General features: G+C 36.4%; 1 protein-coding gene across 2 annotated transcripts; it reads right to left on the bottom strand.

Moving 5' to 3' along the window:
• Window positions 1-868: 868 nt before the first annotated feature.
• Window positions 869-10,152, bottom strand: LOC133649706 (solute carrier family 25 member 35-like). 2 transcript variants are annotated; one of them, XM_062046357.1, is made up of 5 exons: window positions 9,691-10,152; window positions 9,554-9,619; window positions 9,331-9,483; window positions 8,388-8,522; window positions 869-2,168 (listed from the first exon to the last, which is right to left on the bottom strand). In XM_062046357.1, the coding sequence occupies exons 1-5, from the start codon at window positions 10,060-10,062 to the stop codon at window positions 1,998-2,000; spliced, it is 897 nt and encodes a 298-aa protein (XP_061902341.1). In that variant the 5' UTR covers window positions 10,063-10,152; the 3' UTR covers window positions 869-1,997. The 2 variants fall into 2 exon arrangements, with proteins under 2 accessions (XP_061902341.1, XP_061902342.1); XM_062046358.1 differs by having other exon boundaries at window positions 9,554-9,601.
• Window positions 10,153-13,148: the final 2,996 nt, after the last annotated feature.

Genomic DNA, 13,148 nt, shown 5'->3' with positions numbered 1-13,148 from the left:
ATACATACATACATACATACATACATACATACATACATACATACATACATACATACATACATACATACATACATACATACATACATACATACATACATACATACATACATACATACATACATACATATATATATATATATATATATATATATATATATATATATATATATATATATATATATATATATATATATATATATATACATATATATACATCAGTGACGTGCAGTCAGTAGAGGCAGGTGAGGCGGGGCCTCACGTGCCATAATGGAAAGAGAAAAAAATGTAAAAAGAAAAAAAAATTAATTAAATTGTTATATGTATCCGGTGATTATACTAAAGTTATTTTCCATTTAACTTCACCAGTTTTAGATTATTTTTATTCAAAATCGCTGAATTTTCACATTTGCCGTTCACATACTTGCGGTGAGTCAGCAGCCAGTTGAGGCACGTCACTAATTTGTGCCTCAACATGGATTGCGCAATGACTCGGCTAACTGCTGGCCTGCTGTGCAGTGAGACTGTATTGCTGTATGAATTATATCAGCTAACTAAACTATGGTATAGTTTAGTTAGCTGAGGTATATAATGTACAGTGTATTTTGTCAACAACTGTATGTGTGTCACGTATTTCTTGTGCTGGGCAATCATAAAACGGCTGCAAAAGACGTACTGGCTGAGGCTCGCAGTAATCCGGCCTCCTGGTGGTAGAGGGCTGGGATATATATATATATATATATATATATATATATATATATATATATATATATATATATATATATATATATATATATATATATATATATATATATATATATATATATATATATATATATATATATATATAAATATAGATGTGTGTGTGTGTGTGAGTGTATATCTCCATCGTCTTGCCTTTCATTATGATTGTGAATGATGGGCAAAATTCCCCCAAAAAAGTGCAGTTCCCCTTTAAAATTCATCAGGAAATGGAAATTCCTGGTCTTTCAAATGTATGCATAATACATAGAAGGTTGTGTTTATAGTATTCAGTACTACTAACAAACAGTGATCACATCTAAATAATGGTCTTCATATCGCAAAACAGCCATCCATTTTCTACCACTTGTCCCTCAAAACTCAAAATACAAAAAAGCAACATGTTTTTCCTCTGTTAATAAATTGTTCTACAGTACATTCACACAAATGATTTACAGTAAAACATTTTGATGCACTACTTAGTAGAGTACTAGAAGCACCAACTAAGAATGGTTAGAAAATCACCAGCATCCTTTTTTTAATCAATACAGTTAAATATTTTTTTACTCAAAAGGGGAGTTTTATGTGTCCCGAAACACAAATAAATAACACACATTCCTTTCTCACGAGGGCAAGTATGATGCACAAAATATTCACATGGTGTATATATATGTAAATATAAGGCAATCTTAACATGTTAGTGCACTAATCGATCTTTGACAATTTGGATCACTGACCACACCCGGTTCAGTCTCTTTGCAGTTGTAATCCATATTATGGATTTATTGCAGGCACAAAAGTGCGTGGTCCCTGAAAAGTGATCATCAGATACTATTTTGATGGATATTTTATAAAATAGGTTTCTTTATAAGTTGGCAAGGAATGAAAAACTGTTCGCGGTAGTAACACATCTCCTACAAGGTCATCTATTGCATTTGAACAGCTAGGAGTGATACTTTAATAAATATATATTAAATAATTTCCTGTTTCCCAATAGGTTGTGTCACCAAGTGCTGAATGCTACTTTTTTACCTCCCTTCCCTTTTCTTTTCTTCTCTTCTCTTTGCTTTTCTTTTCTTTCCCTTCTCTTCTCTTCCTTTCAGAGTCCTCTAATGTATTTATTTTTTTTAAATATCACTACCCTTGGTAAATGAGTAGGAAAAACCTCCCTGGTTTTGGTTTAAACAGAATATTATAAACTCATTTAACTTGTAGACTCACAGCTTAATGAATGACCAATTCCAACTTCCTGGTTCCGGTTATCTGTACTGCTGGTGAAATTTGCGTAGTTCCTCCCATAAGAACAAGGAGAGAATGGTGTGAGGACCGATCCGGAAATAAGAGGCTTCCAAACCTTTGTAGAGTCCCATCAGCCCTTCCCTCGTCAGTGTCTTAGAAAAGCAGTCAACAAATCCTTTATACAGCAGCCCCTGAAAGATAAGAAGGGATTAAGGGAATATTTAGCTTGGATATTATGTGTTTTGATTCATGTGGACAAATATGGAAAAAAGACAATTACCTAACAAGGTCATTACAATTTTTTCCAAGACATTCTGAACAGCATTCAGTTTTGTGAAAACAAACTGGGGAATAATATTCTCTAGGGATATGGCAATCGATCGATGGTGGAAAAGTATGTAAACGCTATTGCTGATTAATGTCTTTCAATGAAGATCACAAACTCTGGCTGACACTGTATTCTTCTTGCCTTATTTGTATTTGACTATATTAAACGTTTGGGTATAATTCTATTTAACAAAACCATGTTTATTTTAGGTAATATATACATTTATCAGAGCTGTTATCTATTGTATGGAGGAATGTAGTTAATCATAAAAACTGGCACCAAATTTTATTTAAAAAGTATCGATTTTGAATCGAGAATCGGTCTGAATCGAGACTCGATTCTGAATCTTTACAGTGATCCAAATGAACAAGGAGCAAAACTTACAAACAAAAAGACAAATAAATAACTTTGTTAGAATAAAATCACCAAAAGCAGTTAAGGCATTCAAGGCTGATCTTTTAAATCAGGATTGGCAAAATGTTTTTGTGGAGGATACTAATGAAGCATACGAAACATTCCTGGATATATTTCTGACACTTTATGACCGTCATTGTCCATTAAGAGAATATAAGGAAAATACTAAAAAGAGGGAGAAACTATGGATAACAGGGGGTTTAGTAGAAGCCTGTAAAAAAAATAGGCTTTACAAGGAATTTATTAAGCATCGAACAACGGAAAATGAGGACAAATATAAAAAGTATAAAAACAGATTGACATGTATCATGAGGCTGCAACAAAAAAACTATTATGAACAATTGCTGCATAAGCATAAAAATAATATCATTGAAACCTGGAATGTGCTTAATACTATGATTAAAAATCTAGCAAAAAGGATTTTACAGCTTATCTGGTAAAAGATGACAACTCAATTATTGAAAATATAGAAGAAATAGCTGAGGAATTCAATAAGTTTTTTCTGAATGTTGGCCCAAATTTGGCAAAAAATATTAATTTTAATATGAATGATGAGAAAAAGTTAAAGCGTGACATTAAAAACTCAATGTTTCTTGGCGGAGTTTGTGAAAGTGATGTGTTAGAAGTGGTCAGAAAGTTTAAAAACAAAAAATCTGTCGATGGTAACAACGTGGATATGTCACTTTTTAAAGAAGTGGTGGATTGTGTCCTGAAGCCGTTTACTTATATATGTAATAAATCTTTATCAACTGGAACTTTTCCTGACAAAATGAAAATTGCTAAAGTTATTCCGATTTATAAAAATGGTGATTAACACATGGTCTCAAATTATAGACCTGTGTCTCTACTACCTCAATTTGCAAAAATTCTTGAGAAATTATTTGTAAATAGACTTGATAAGTTCATTGACAAACATGAGCTACTGAATGAACATCAGTATGGCTTCAGGAGTAATCGATCTACATCCCTAGCGGTGATGGACTTTGTAGAAAATGTAGCTACAGCAATAGAAAAAAAGCAACACACCGTTGGAGTATTTATTGACTTATGTAAAGCTTTTGACACAATCGATCATTCCTTACTTCTGCAAAAATTGGAAAACTATGGCATAAGAGGTGTTTCACAACAGTGGTTAAGTAGTTATTTAAGTAATAGATCTCAATATGTGGAAATTAATAAGACTAAATCACAGCCAAGAAAAGTAACTTGTGGGGTGCCACAAGGCTCGGTATTGGGACCTAAGTTATTTATACTATATTTAAATGATATTTGTTCAGTGTCTAATAAATTGAAATTTATTGTGTTTGCAGATGATACAAATGTATATTGTTCAGGAGAAGACTTGAAGGAAGTGTTGAGGATAATAAGGTTGAGTTGATTCAGCTAAAAAAATGGTTTGATATTAATAAGTTATCTTTAAATGATAAGAAAACTAAATTTATGGTGTTTAGTGGTGCAAGGACAAATTGTGAAGCAAAATTAAAATTAAATCTAGTGGAAATTGATAGAGTATATGAAATTAAATTCTTGGGAATAATAATTGATCATGAATTATGTTGGAAACCGCATATTAAATATATAAAGGGAAAAATATCCAAATCCATTGCTATTCTTTATAAAGTAAAACACATGCTGAATAAGAAATGTCTGCATATGTTATATTATTCTTTTATTTTTCCATATTTAACATATTGTGTTAAAGTTTGGGGTAATGTTTATAAAACCAACGTAGACCCAATAATTAAACTTCAAAAAAGGGTCATTAGAATAATACACAAAGCGTGCTACTATGAACATACCAATCCATTATTTATAAGTTCTGTGTTAAAATTTTCAGATATTGTGTTTTTAAAAACAATGGAAATTATGTTTCGAGTAAAGAACAACAGCCTTCCAGTTTGTATTCTTAGGTTATTTCAATTAAGAGGAGAAAACTATAATTTACGGGGGATATTGATTTTTGAAATAGGTAAAGCTAGAACGAATATAAAATACAAATGTATTTCAGTTTTAGGAGTTAAATGGTGGAACAAGCTCAGTGATGAGTTGAAGACATGTACTTCTTTGTTAAGGTTTAAGAAAACACTGAAAGGTTAAATAATTGAAAATTATAAAATATAGCAACGATAACTTTCATCCCATTGATTTTTTTTTCTTTTTGACGTTGATGTTCTAGGTAATCTTATTTTCAGTGAAGGTATAGGATAGGCATATATAAGCCTTGGCTTCAGCCTATTCCTTTTTCGGTCATGCTTTTTGTTTTCTTTTCTTTTTGTGTGTAAATGTGTATGATTGTTATATATGTATAATTTGTACTCTTAAACTGGTCACACAAAATGGTTAATGGTTGATGGTTGATTATATGACCGAAATAAACTTATTTCATTCATTCATTCATTCAATCGTTACCCCCAAAAATCTAATTGAATCCAGTCGTGTGGTGCCCAAAGATTCACAGTCCTAGGAATAACAATAACCCTATTAAACACTTGATATTCTTTCGGGTGCAACATCAGTGACCCCTGGCCTCACACATGTGGATGAGTGAACAAAATACCCCATTACATAATGAACAGCTGTCCCAATAAACACTTTCCCACCCTGAACACTTTTCCATAAGTTGTCCATTGAAAAGACAGTGGCTATACTGTAAGTCAGTCAGTATTTGCTTGTACGCGTGAGTTCTGGCACCAAGTTGCCAGCACACATACAAACATGCATACATACATACAGTACATTCATGCCCTGACCTATAATTAACCACAGTTTAAGCTTGTAGCCGATGGCAACACCAGTGTTTACACACAAACCACCAACGTCTACAAATACGCTATGAGCGGCTCCTCTGTCATGAATACACCCATTTCATCTGCAACATGTGACACGTCATTCATCTTACCGTGCAACTTCAGAGAAGAGGTGCAATTGGGGAGTTTAACCAAAGTGTTCTGGTAAAATATGTATCTAAACTTAACACTGTTACACTAATCCTCACCACAATGGCAAAAATAGACTATCTTCTAAATATCGCTATCACTGAAGTACTAGAGGAAAATAATGGCTAAGCATGCCACACAAACACACACACAAACACGTATACACACATATACACACACACACTTGGGCGGCGTTGCTTGGTTGGTAGAACGGCCGTGCCAGCAACTTGAGTGTTCCAGGTTCAATACCCGCTTCCGCCATCCTAGTCACTGCCATTGTGTCTTCGGGCAAGATACTTTACCCACCTGCTCCCAGTGCCACCCGCACTGGTTTAAATGTAACTTAGATAATGAGTTACACTATGTAAAACGCTTTGAGTCATTAGAAAAAAGCGCTGTATAAATATTAATTCACAACACGTCACACCAGGCAGGACGACACAAGAAGCTAACGGCTATAACAGACCTGGCAATTCTGCGGCCCGCGGGCCACATCCGGCCCTTTGTGCGTCCTTGTCCGGCCCGCGTGAGGCCAATCATAAATTACAAAATACATTTAAAAAAGTATCTATGTCGAGTGTGCAATAAAACGGTGCTGCTTTTGTTTTGAAAAGCGTTATTTTTATTACTTCCGTGTGGACGTATGCGTGTGCGTGATTGTGAGTGAATGTGAACAGCTGCAATCACAAATTACAAAATAAAGTTGAAAAAACATCTATGTCGTCCGCGCAATACAACTGTGCTGCTTTTATTTTGAAAAGTGTTATTTATGGGCGTATGTCCGTGTGTAACCTGTGAGTGAAGGTGCACAGCGACAAGTGATGCACGGTTTACACCCGAGACGCTAAAAAGAGAAAAGTTGATGACGAATGCCGTGTTTTCAACAAGACATGGACTGACAAGCAACGTTACCTCTAAGGTGCGCGCCTGCGCAATTGCGCACTGCTCAAGCGTCCTCTGCGCACAGCAAATATATGCCGCCCACCAAATCAAATCCCATCTGAATTCTAAACAAAATAAACACATTTATTCTGTGTAATTTTACAATGCAACTTTGAGTGACAGTGACAATAAGCGGCCCTAACGGTGTTCGTCAACACCGTTCAATTGAACACCGTTCAATTATTGTAACGTCTATCGAGATGCTTCGAGGCCAGGAATTATATCGATCACTTTATTGAGCAAAACTGTTTATATTCGGCCATAACCACACCAAAAACATGAGTAAAACACTTCTATCTCGAAAAACTAGTCATTTTCTGCCATACAAACCAGGCCAAAACCAACTTGTCATCTGTCACCAACACGCATACCACTAAACCACTGGTTCGTTTATGGCCACACAAAAAGTCGGACAACTCAAACACCACACAAAGTTACACTATGACTCCTCAGTCATACGTGTGCTTATTTTACTGTCATTTATTATTAATGTTAATTTATTTATATTAATCATGGAATGCTGTTACTAGAGAAAGTTACAGGAATGCACACTTCATCCTATGCTTACATTTCATTGTGCAACATGAGGATGTTTAAGGGGAACTAAATGTGATCTCTGAAAGGGGTACAAATGATTTCCAAAGCAGTGCTTTTGGTATAAAGTTAAATTAGGTTAAATGAAAGTATTATTATTAATTATTATTATTATTATTATTATTTATCTTATGGTATATATCAAAAGTAATATTGAGCAAAATTTAATTGAAATATTGTCGATGTGGCCCTCCAGCAGTGCTCTGGTTGCTCATGCGGCCCCCGGTAAAAATTAATTGCCCACCCCTGGGCTATAAGCTTCAATGTAAAGTAGGGGTGATCGACCCAGATGTTTATACTATTGATACCTAGTACACTATCATTGTATAAACAATACAAAAATGAATAGATTGATACTTCTATTTTTATTGTTATTATTACAATATCTTTTTTGGTCATTTTGTTATGGTTTACAAACTCAGGAAGTAGGTCTCTGGATACAGGAAGGCTTTGAAGACAAAAAAACATGATTTAAATGGTAGCCAATAGTAGTTTATTATTTTGTTTAATTATTGTACGCTAGCCACATAATTATTTATATAATCTTTTGTTTTGTTTATTTTTGTCATTAAATATTTAAAAAAATTTTTTTTTTTTTTTTTTTTTACATTTCTTGTGCGATCCACGGACCGGTACCGGGCCGCGGCCCGGTGGTTGGGGACCACTGCTTTACAGCACCGACACTCAACTACGGCACATTATTTGCTGATTATAATTACTGGTTTGCAAAAAATATTTTTAACCCAAATAGGTGAAACTGCATAATCTCCCACGGCACACCAGACTAACTGCATAATCTCACACGGCACACCAGACTGTAACATACGACACTAGTGTGCCGCGGCACACTGCTCTATAAAAAGTGTTCTCTGTAAACATTTTGACTTGAAATTGGATTTACATGATTTCCTACAGGAGACTCTTTGGAACACACAGCAAAACCCAAAGCATCCCTGTGTATGTATGGCAGGTAAACTTCGATCCATCCATCCATTTTCTACCGCGTATCCCTCGGTACAATAATTAAAACCCTGCTTGTACTGGTAAAGGTTTTATGATGGTGACAGTTTGACACTTATTAATTCCATTGGAAAATGGTTATGGGATCAGGTCCACCACAATAGATTGTCTTCAACTTCGGAGGTTCCACTGTACTTGACAGAACATATAGAAAGGCACGGGTTGGTCAGCCTCACCTTGCCCTGATGATCCACCGGCTGGTTGTAGAGCCGTGTGCCAACCACATCAAAAGGCGTCATTGCCAGCACCACCACCACGCTGCTGATCATGCCCGCGCTCAGCGCAACAAACCAGCTGTCCTTTGGAAACACCTTAGGAAGCAGAAACACCATTAAATGCAGGGGAAAAGAGGCAGGGTCTCACACACACACGCGCTGTACATGTTTAGGCTGGAAGTATAGATAGATAGATAGATAGTACTTTATTGATTCCTTCAGGAGAGTTCCCTCAGGACAATTTAAATTCCAGCAGCAGTGTACAGAGTTGAGATTGAATTTAAAAAGTAAAAAGTAAATAATGGGTGTATAAATAGAAACAAAATAGAAAAATATTACAATAACAATAAAAATAAAAAGCAACAATGAGAATAAAAATATAACAGTAAAATAAGAATATAACATAGTATATATATATATTTATATATAGAATATAAACTAGTGGAAGCAATATTTGACACATTGGAAGTAAGCTGTTTAATTATTAATCAGGTATGGTTATTTTCATTACAGAAAGAATGTGAGTACCTGGGAGGAGACGACTTAGACCAGTCAGACCAGTTTCAAAAAGAGGCAAAGTAATAATGAAACGTAAGACACGGGAAAGTAATTTAGGTGCATTTTCTGTCCCCAAAGCGACAGTTAAAATCCCGTTGTGGAAACTACGCGACTGCAGTTATGTAAGCTCCATGTTTTGGGCCAGGAGGTGAGGGGGGCCACTGAAAGGTGTCAGATGACTGTTCACTGCCTGCAGCTTTGTCTGTTGTACAATAAACGCTTCCAGTCAAATGTAAATTAGCTCCGCTCAAGCCAAGAACTACAACTTTGCCCCCAAGAACGCCATAGCTAGCTTTTGATGATTTGTGTTGACATAAACAAAGAGGAAAACAGTCAATATTCCAACCTGAAGATCAACCACCAGCTCTTTGGCAGAGGAGAAAGTTGATAGCTGAGCACCTGAGCCCACGCAGACCCTTGGTACGGCGGCACTGGAGCCCCTCCACAGTCCCATAAGGCCGTACTCCTTGTAGATGGCCACCATGGCATGGATCATCCCCTTCGGAGAAACACGTTAGGAAAAGTCCTGATAGTTTGATTCCTAGGGGGTTTAATTCCATGTTTTCTACCTGGTGTTTATACTGATGTCCTACAGCAATGGAGGAGGTGGACTGGCTCTGCAGATGAGTTTTTATCTGTCATTGAGAACAATTTGTGTCAATTAAAGATGAAGTATAATCAAGTCCGGAGACTAAACACTGCTTACCAGATAAAGAGGGCTGCCAATTACAGCTCCCATCACTCCTGACGCCGCGCCAGCAAAGACGGTCTTCACCCCACTGACCCTTCCATCCGTGTGGATGTAACCAGAAGACTCGATGATGGCGTACGAGCCGAGGCGGACTCCGTTCATAAAAAACTGGTACATCAATCCAGGCACCAAGCCTTTCTGTAACCCGGCCAGGCCGTCCACTTTACCGATGGTGTAGAAAGCGTGGAAGACATTACGGTAGTAAACCTGGTAGGTCCCCCGACTCTTCAGCTCACCCTGAAGCTGCATGCGGGTCTTGACCACCTCCAGCGGGTTGGTCACCAGACACGCTCCGCACGCCGCCACGCCGCTTAACAGGAAGTCCATGGCGAGATACCGGCGCTCGGGACGACGGAGCCGCTTCTAGTTGACAGGGCCGCCCTTCATGGAAGACCGCGGCGTGCTCTCACCTCCCACTGGCACTGAGAGGACGGAAGCTCAATACGGCGCATGCGCTTCAGCAGGCGTCACGGGGGGTGATGGCTTCAGGGACTCCTCCGCAAATCGTAAATATGATAGACAAATAATTAAACGACTCTTGATTTTAAGATTATTCTCTATTATTTTAAGAGTTAATAACTAAACCCACTGAATGCTTATTAATACACTAACCTTTTATCATTTTTTTTGCCTGTTTTGCTCTATCCATTTTCTGCTTTCTAACGCGTGCTGCACTCAGAATGTTTTGTTTTCACTTTTGAAAAACATAAATATTTAAGAAAAAAAATAAAATAATATGTCAGGTGAAAGTTGCTCAAACGAATTCACGAATATATATATATCATGCCGGCATCGCGGGTTGTCCTGAAAGTAAACAGACATCTGTCACGAGACTCGCGTCTGACGTCATCGCGCAAGTTTGAGGCTCCGAATCTCAGCCAATGAAAACTGTGTCCGTTGGAGGGCCTAAATGTAGTGGTTTTCAAAGAGCCGTCCCTCAGTCAACCCACTGTGAAACAGATTTTTTTGGGTGTCTTTTTGTGGAGTTTTCTGCTCAACCAAGATTGTGTAGATAGATAGATAGATAGATAGATAGATAGATAGATAGATAGATAGATAGATAGATAGATAGATAGATAGATAGATAGATAGATAGATAGATAGATAGATAGATAGATAGATAGATAGATAGATAGATAGATAGATAGATAGATAGATAGATAGATAGATAGATAGATAGATAGATAGATAGATAGATAGATAGATAGATAGATAGATAGATAGATAGATGGATAGATAGATAGATAGATAGATAGATAGATAGATAGATAGATAGATAGATAGATAGATAGATAGATAGATAGATAGATAGATAGATAGATAGATAGAAAGTTATTGATTCCTTCAGGAGAATTCCCTGAGGAAAATTAAAATTCCAGCAGCAGTGTACAGAATTGAGATATAATTTAAAAAGTAAATAATGGAGGTATAAATGGAAATAAAATAGAAAATATAACAATAAGAATAAAAAATAAAGAGTAACAATAAGAATAAGACTATAACAGTAAAAATAAGAAAATAACAAGAGAAATTAGGCAGTAGTGACCATGTTTTGAAAATTAAAAAAAAGATGAAAAACGTACTGTCGATTATATGAAATATGTATATTCTATCACAGGGGACTGTAAAAGTAATCCAGTTTGTCTTTGCTGTGACAGAAGTTAGCCTCGGCAGGTCTGAAAAAGATGCTTTTCTTAATTTTTCCCTGAAGTCTTCTGGTGTCTGATATGGCTATTTATATTTGGTTGTCTATATCTCCTCTACATGTTTTGATATATCTTGCGGTGTACCCCAGGGGTTGTGGGGGTTATTAGCAGATAGCACTAGTATGTCTGCCTGAGGAAAACAAACAGGAAATAATACAAATCTTTACAGCAGAAATTAAAATATTGAAAATATGTGCAGATTTAACAAAAACACACTATATCCTTGAACAAGTACAACCAATATATTGTTGTTCGGAAAAAGTTAAATATAGGTATTCACACACAATTAGACGGCATAAGCATTGACTGAGTATAAAAAACCTTTTGTATTATTCTACATTTAAAAAAATGCTTGAAATCACACCATCCATCTATTTTCTAACATTTGTCCTTCTCGGGGTTGCAGCGGTGACCGGAGCCTATCCCAGTTGCATTCACATCAAGTATAAAGTGGCAAGGAATATAGGATGGATGGAACTTAAAATATACAACAAAATTAAATTTTCAGTACAAACTCGTCCAAGAACAGACATACAGTTACAAAGTGGACAGAACAGGAACACCGATCGGGGTGCCACATGGGTAGTGCCCTGTAAAAAATGTAGGAAAGTGGTAAACTAAACAAACAACAGGTGTGTGTCCATAAGAGACAGGGAAGCAGTTTGAAGTGTCTTCGCTGCACTGTCCTTTTGGGAGAATCTCAAAGAAACAACCTTGCTAGGTCGCTTGCAGCCATTGAAAAAAATATAGATTAGAATGTTTGTGTTTGAGCGAGTGAAAACAAATTTTAACTTTTCACTCAAATTGTCTATTTTTGGTCCTCAAATTCATCATACTTTGCCATGCAGAGCAAACGACTTCTCCAAGATGTTGTCCAGTTTGCGATTTAGTCCAAAATCACAAAAGTCTGAGTGCCCACAGCTCTGCCCATCCTTCAATCATTTGTGGCAGTTTTAGGGTACATTGAGAGGCTGCCAGCATCTACCAATTTGTCGATACAATACCTACTCCAATTAACAGATCTCCTCTTATCATGATTCCGAATAGGTAGATATCTTCAATGTCCTTGACTGAAGGGTCGCCTGTCCCGTCAGGACAGGCAAGTTGCCTCAAACCCAAGCGTTTTGTCGAGAAGAGCTTGTCAATTTCGTTGAGAGGTAAGTGATCAATTCCATTGATTAGATTTTAGAGAGCAGTGAAAAAAAGGCTCCATTAAAGTTAAGACAAGAAAAAACAAAGAAGCAAGCAGAAGAGATAAGGAAAAGGAACGTGTCTGCCCTCGATGAGTGCCAGAGAGAAATTCAACAATATTGTGTAGGGCAAACACATCCTGCACCAAAAATCAATAAACACTCCTTACTGTTCTCTAAATTAAATTATGGAATAGATTGTGTGAAAAACTTTACCAATGTACTAAAATAAGTCGGTGTAAGAAGCATATGCAAATATAACAAACAAACAAAAGCTATACTGAAGCACAGTGTTCAGTGTACTCCATTTGGACAAAGTGCAATCCTTTGAAAATCACTTACAGCACATCTAATTGAGGAGACTTGGCAATTTGTTAAAATTGCCTGTGACACTTTAATAGGATTTTTTTTTTTTTACCTTGAACACCATTAATTAAACAACAAGCCTATCTGCTATTCTGGCACCATCAAACTGTTAGCAGCACACACATACAATCGGACAAGCTTTATCTTTTAA

This window comes from Entelurus aequoreus, linkage group LG05, assembly GCF_033978785.1.
Source record: "Entelurus aequoreus isolate RoL-2023_Sb linkage group LG05, RoL_Eaeq_v1.1, whole genome shotgun sequence".
Classification (NCBI taxonomy): domain Eukaryota; kingdom Metazoa; phylum Chordata; class Actinopteri; order Syngnathiformes; family Syngnathidae; genus Entelurus; species Entelurus aequoreus.
Note: the sequence above shows the minus strand (reverse complement) of the source record. Positions and strands in the feature narration are given on the sequence as shown.

What these genes read in the sequence shown, in the direction of transcription:
- LOC133649706 (XM_062046357.1), bottom strand. Translation starts at nt 10,062, where the DNA reads ATGGACTTCCTGTTAAGCGGCGTGGCGGCGTGCGGAGCGTGTCTGGTG. An exon ending in TTGGCAGCCCTCTTTATCTG is followed by an intron (nt 9,620 to 9,690) that starts GTAAGCAGTGTT and finishes TCTCAATGACAG; the next exon opens with ATAAAAACTCATCTGCAGAG. An exon ending in GACATCAGTATAAACACCAG is followed by an intron (nt 9,484 to 9,553) that starts GTAGAAAACATG and finishes GTTTCTCCGAAG; the next exon opens with GGGATGATCCATGCCATGGT.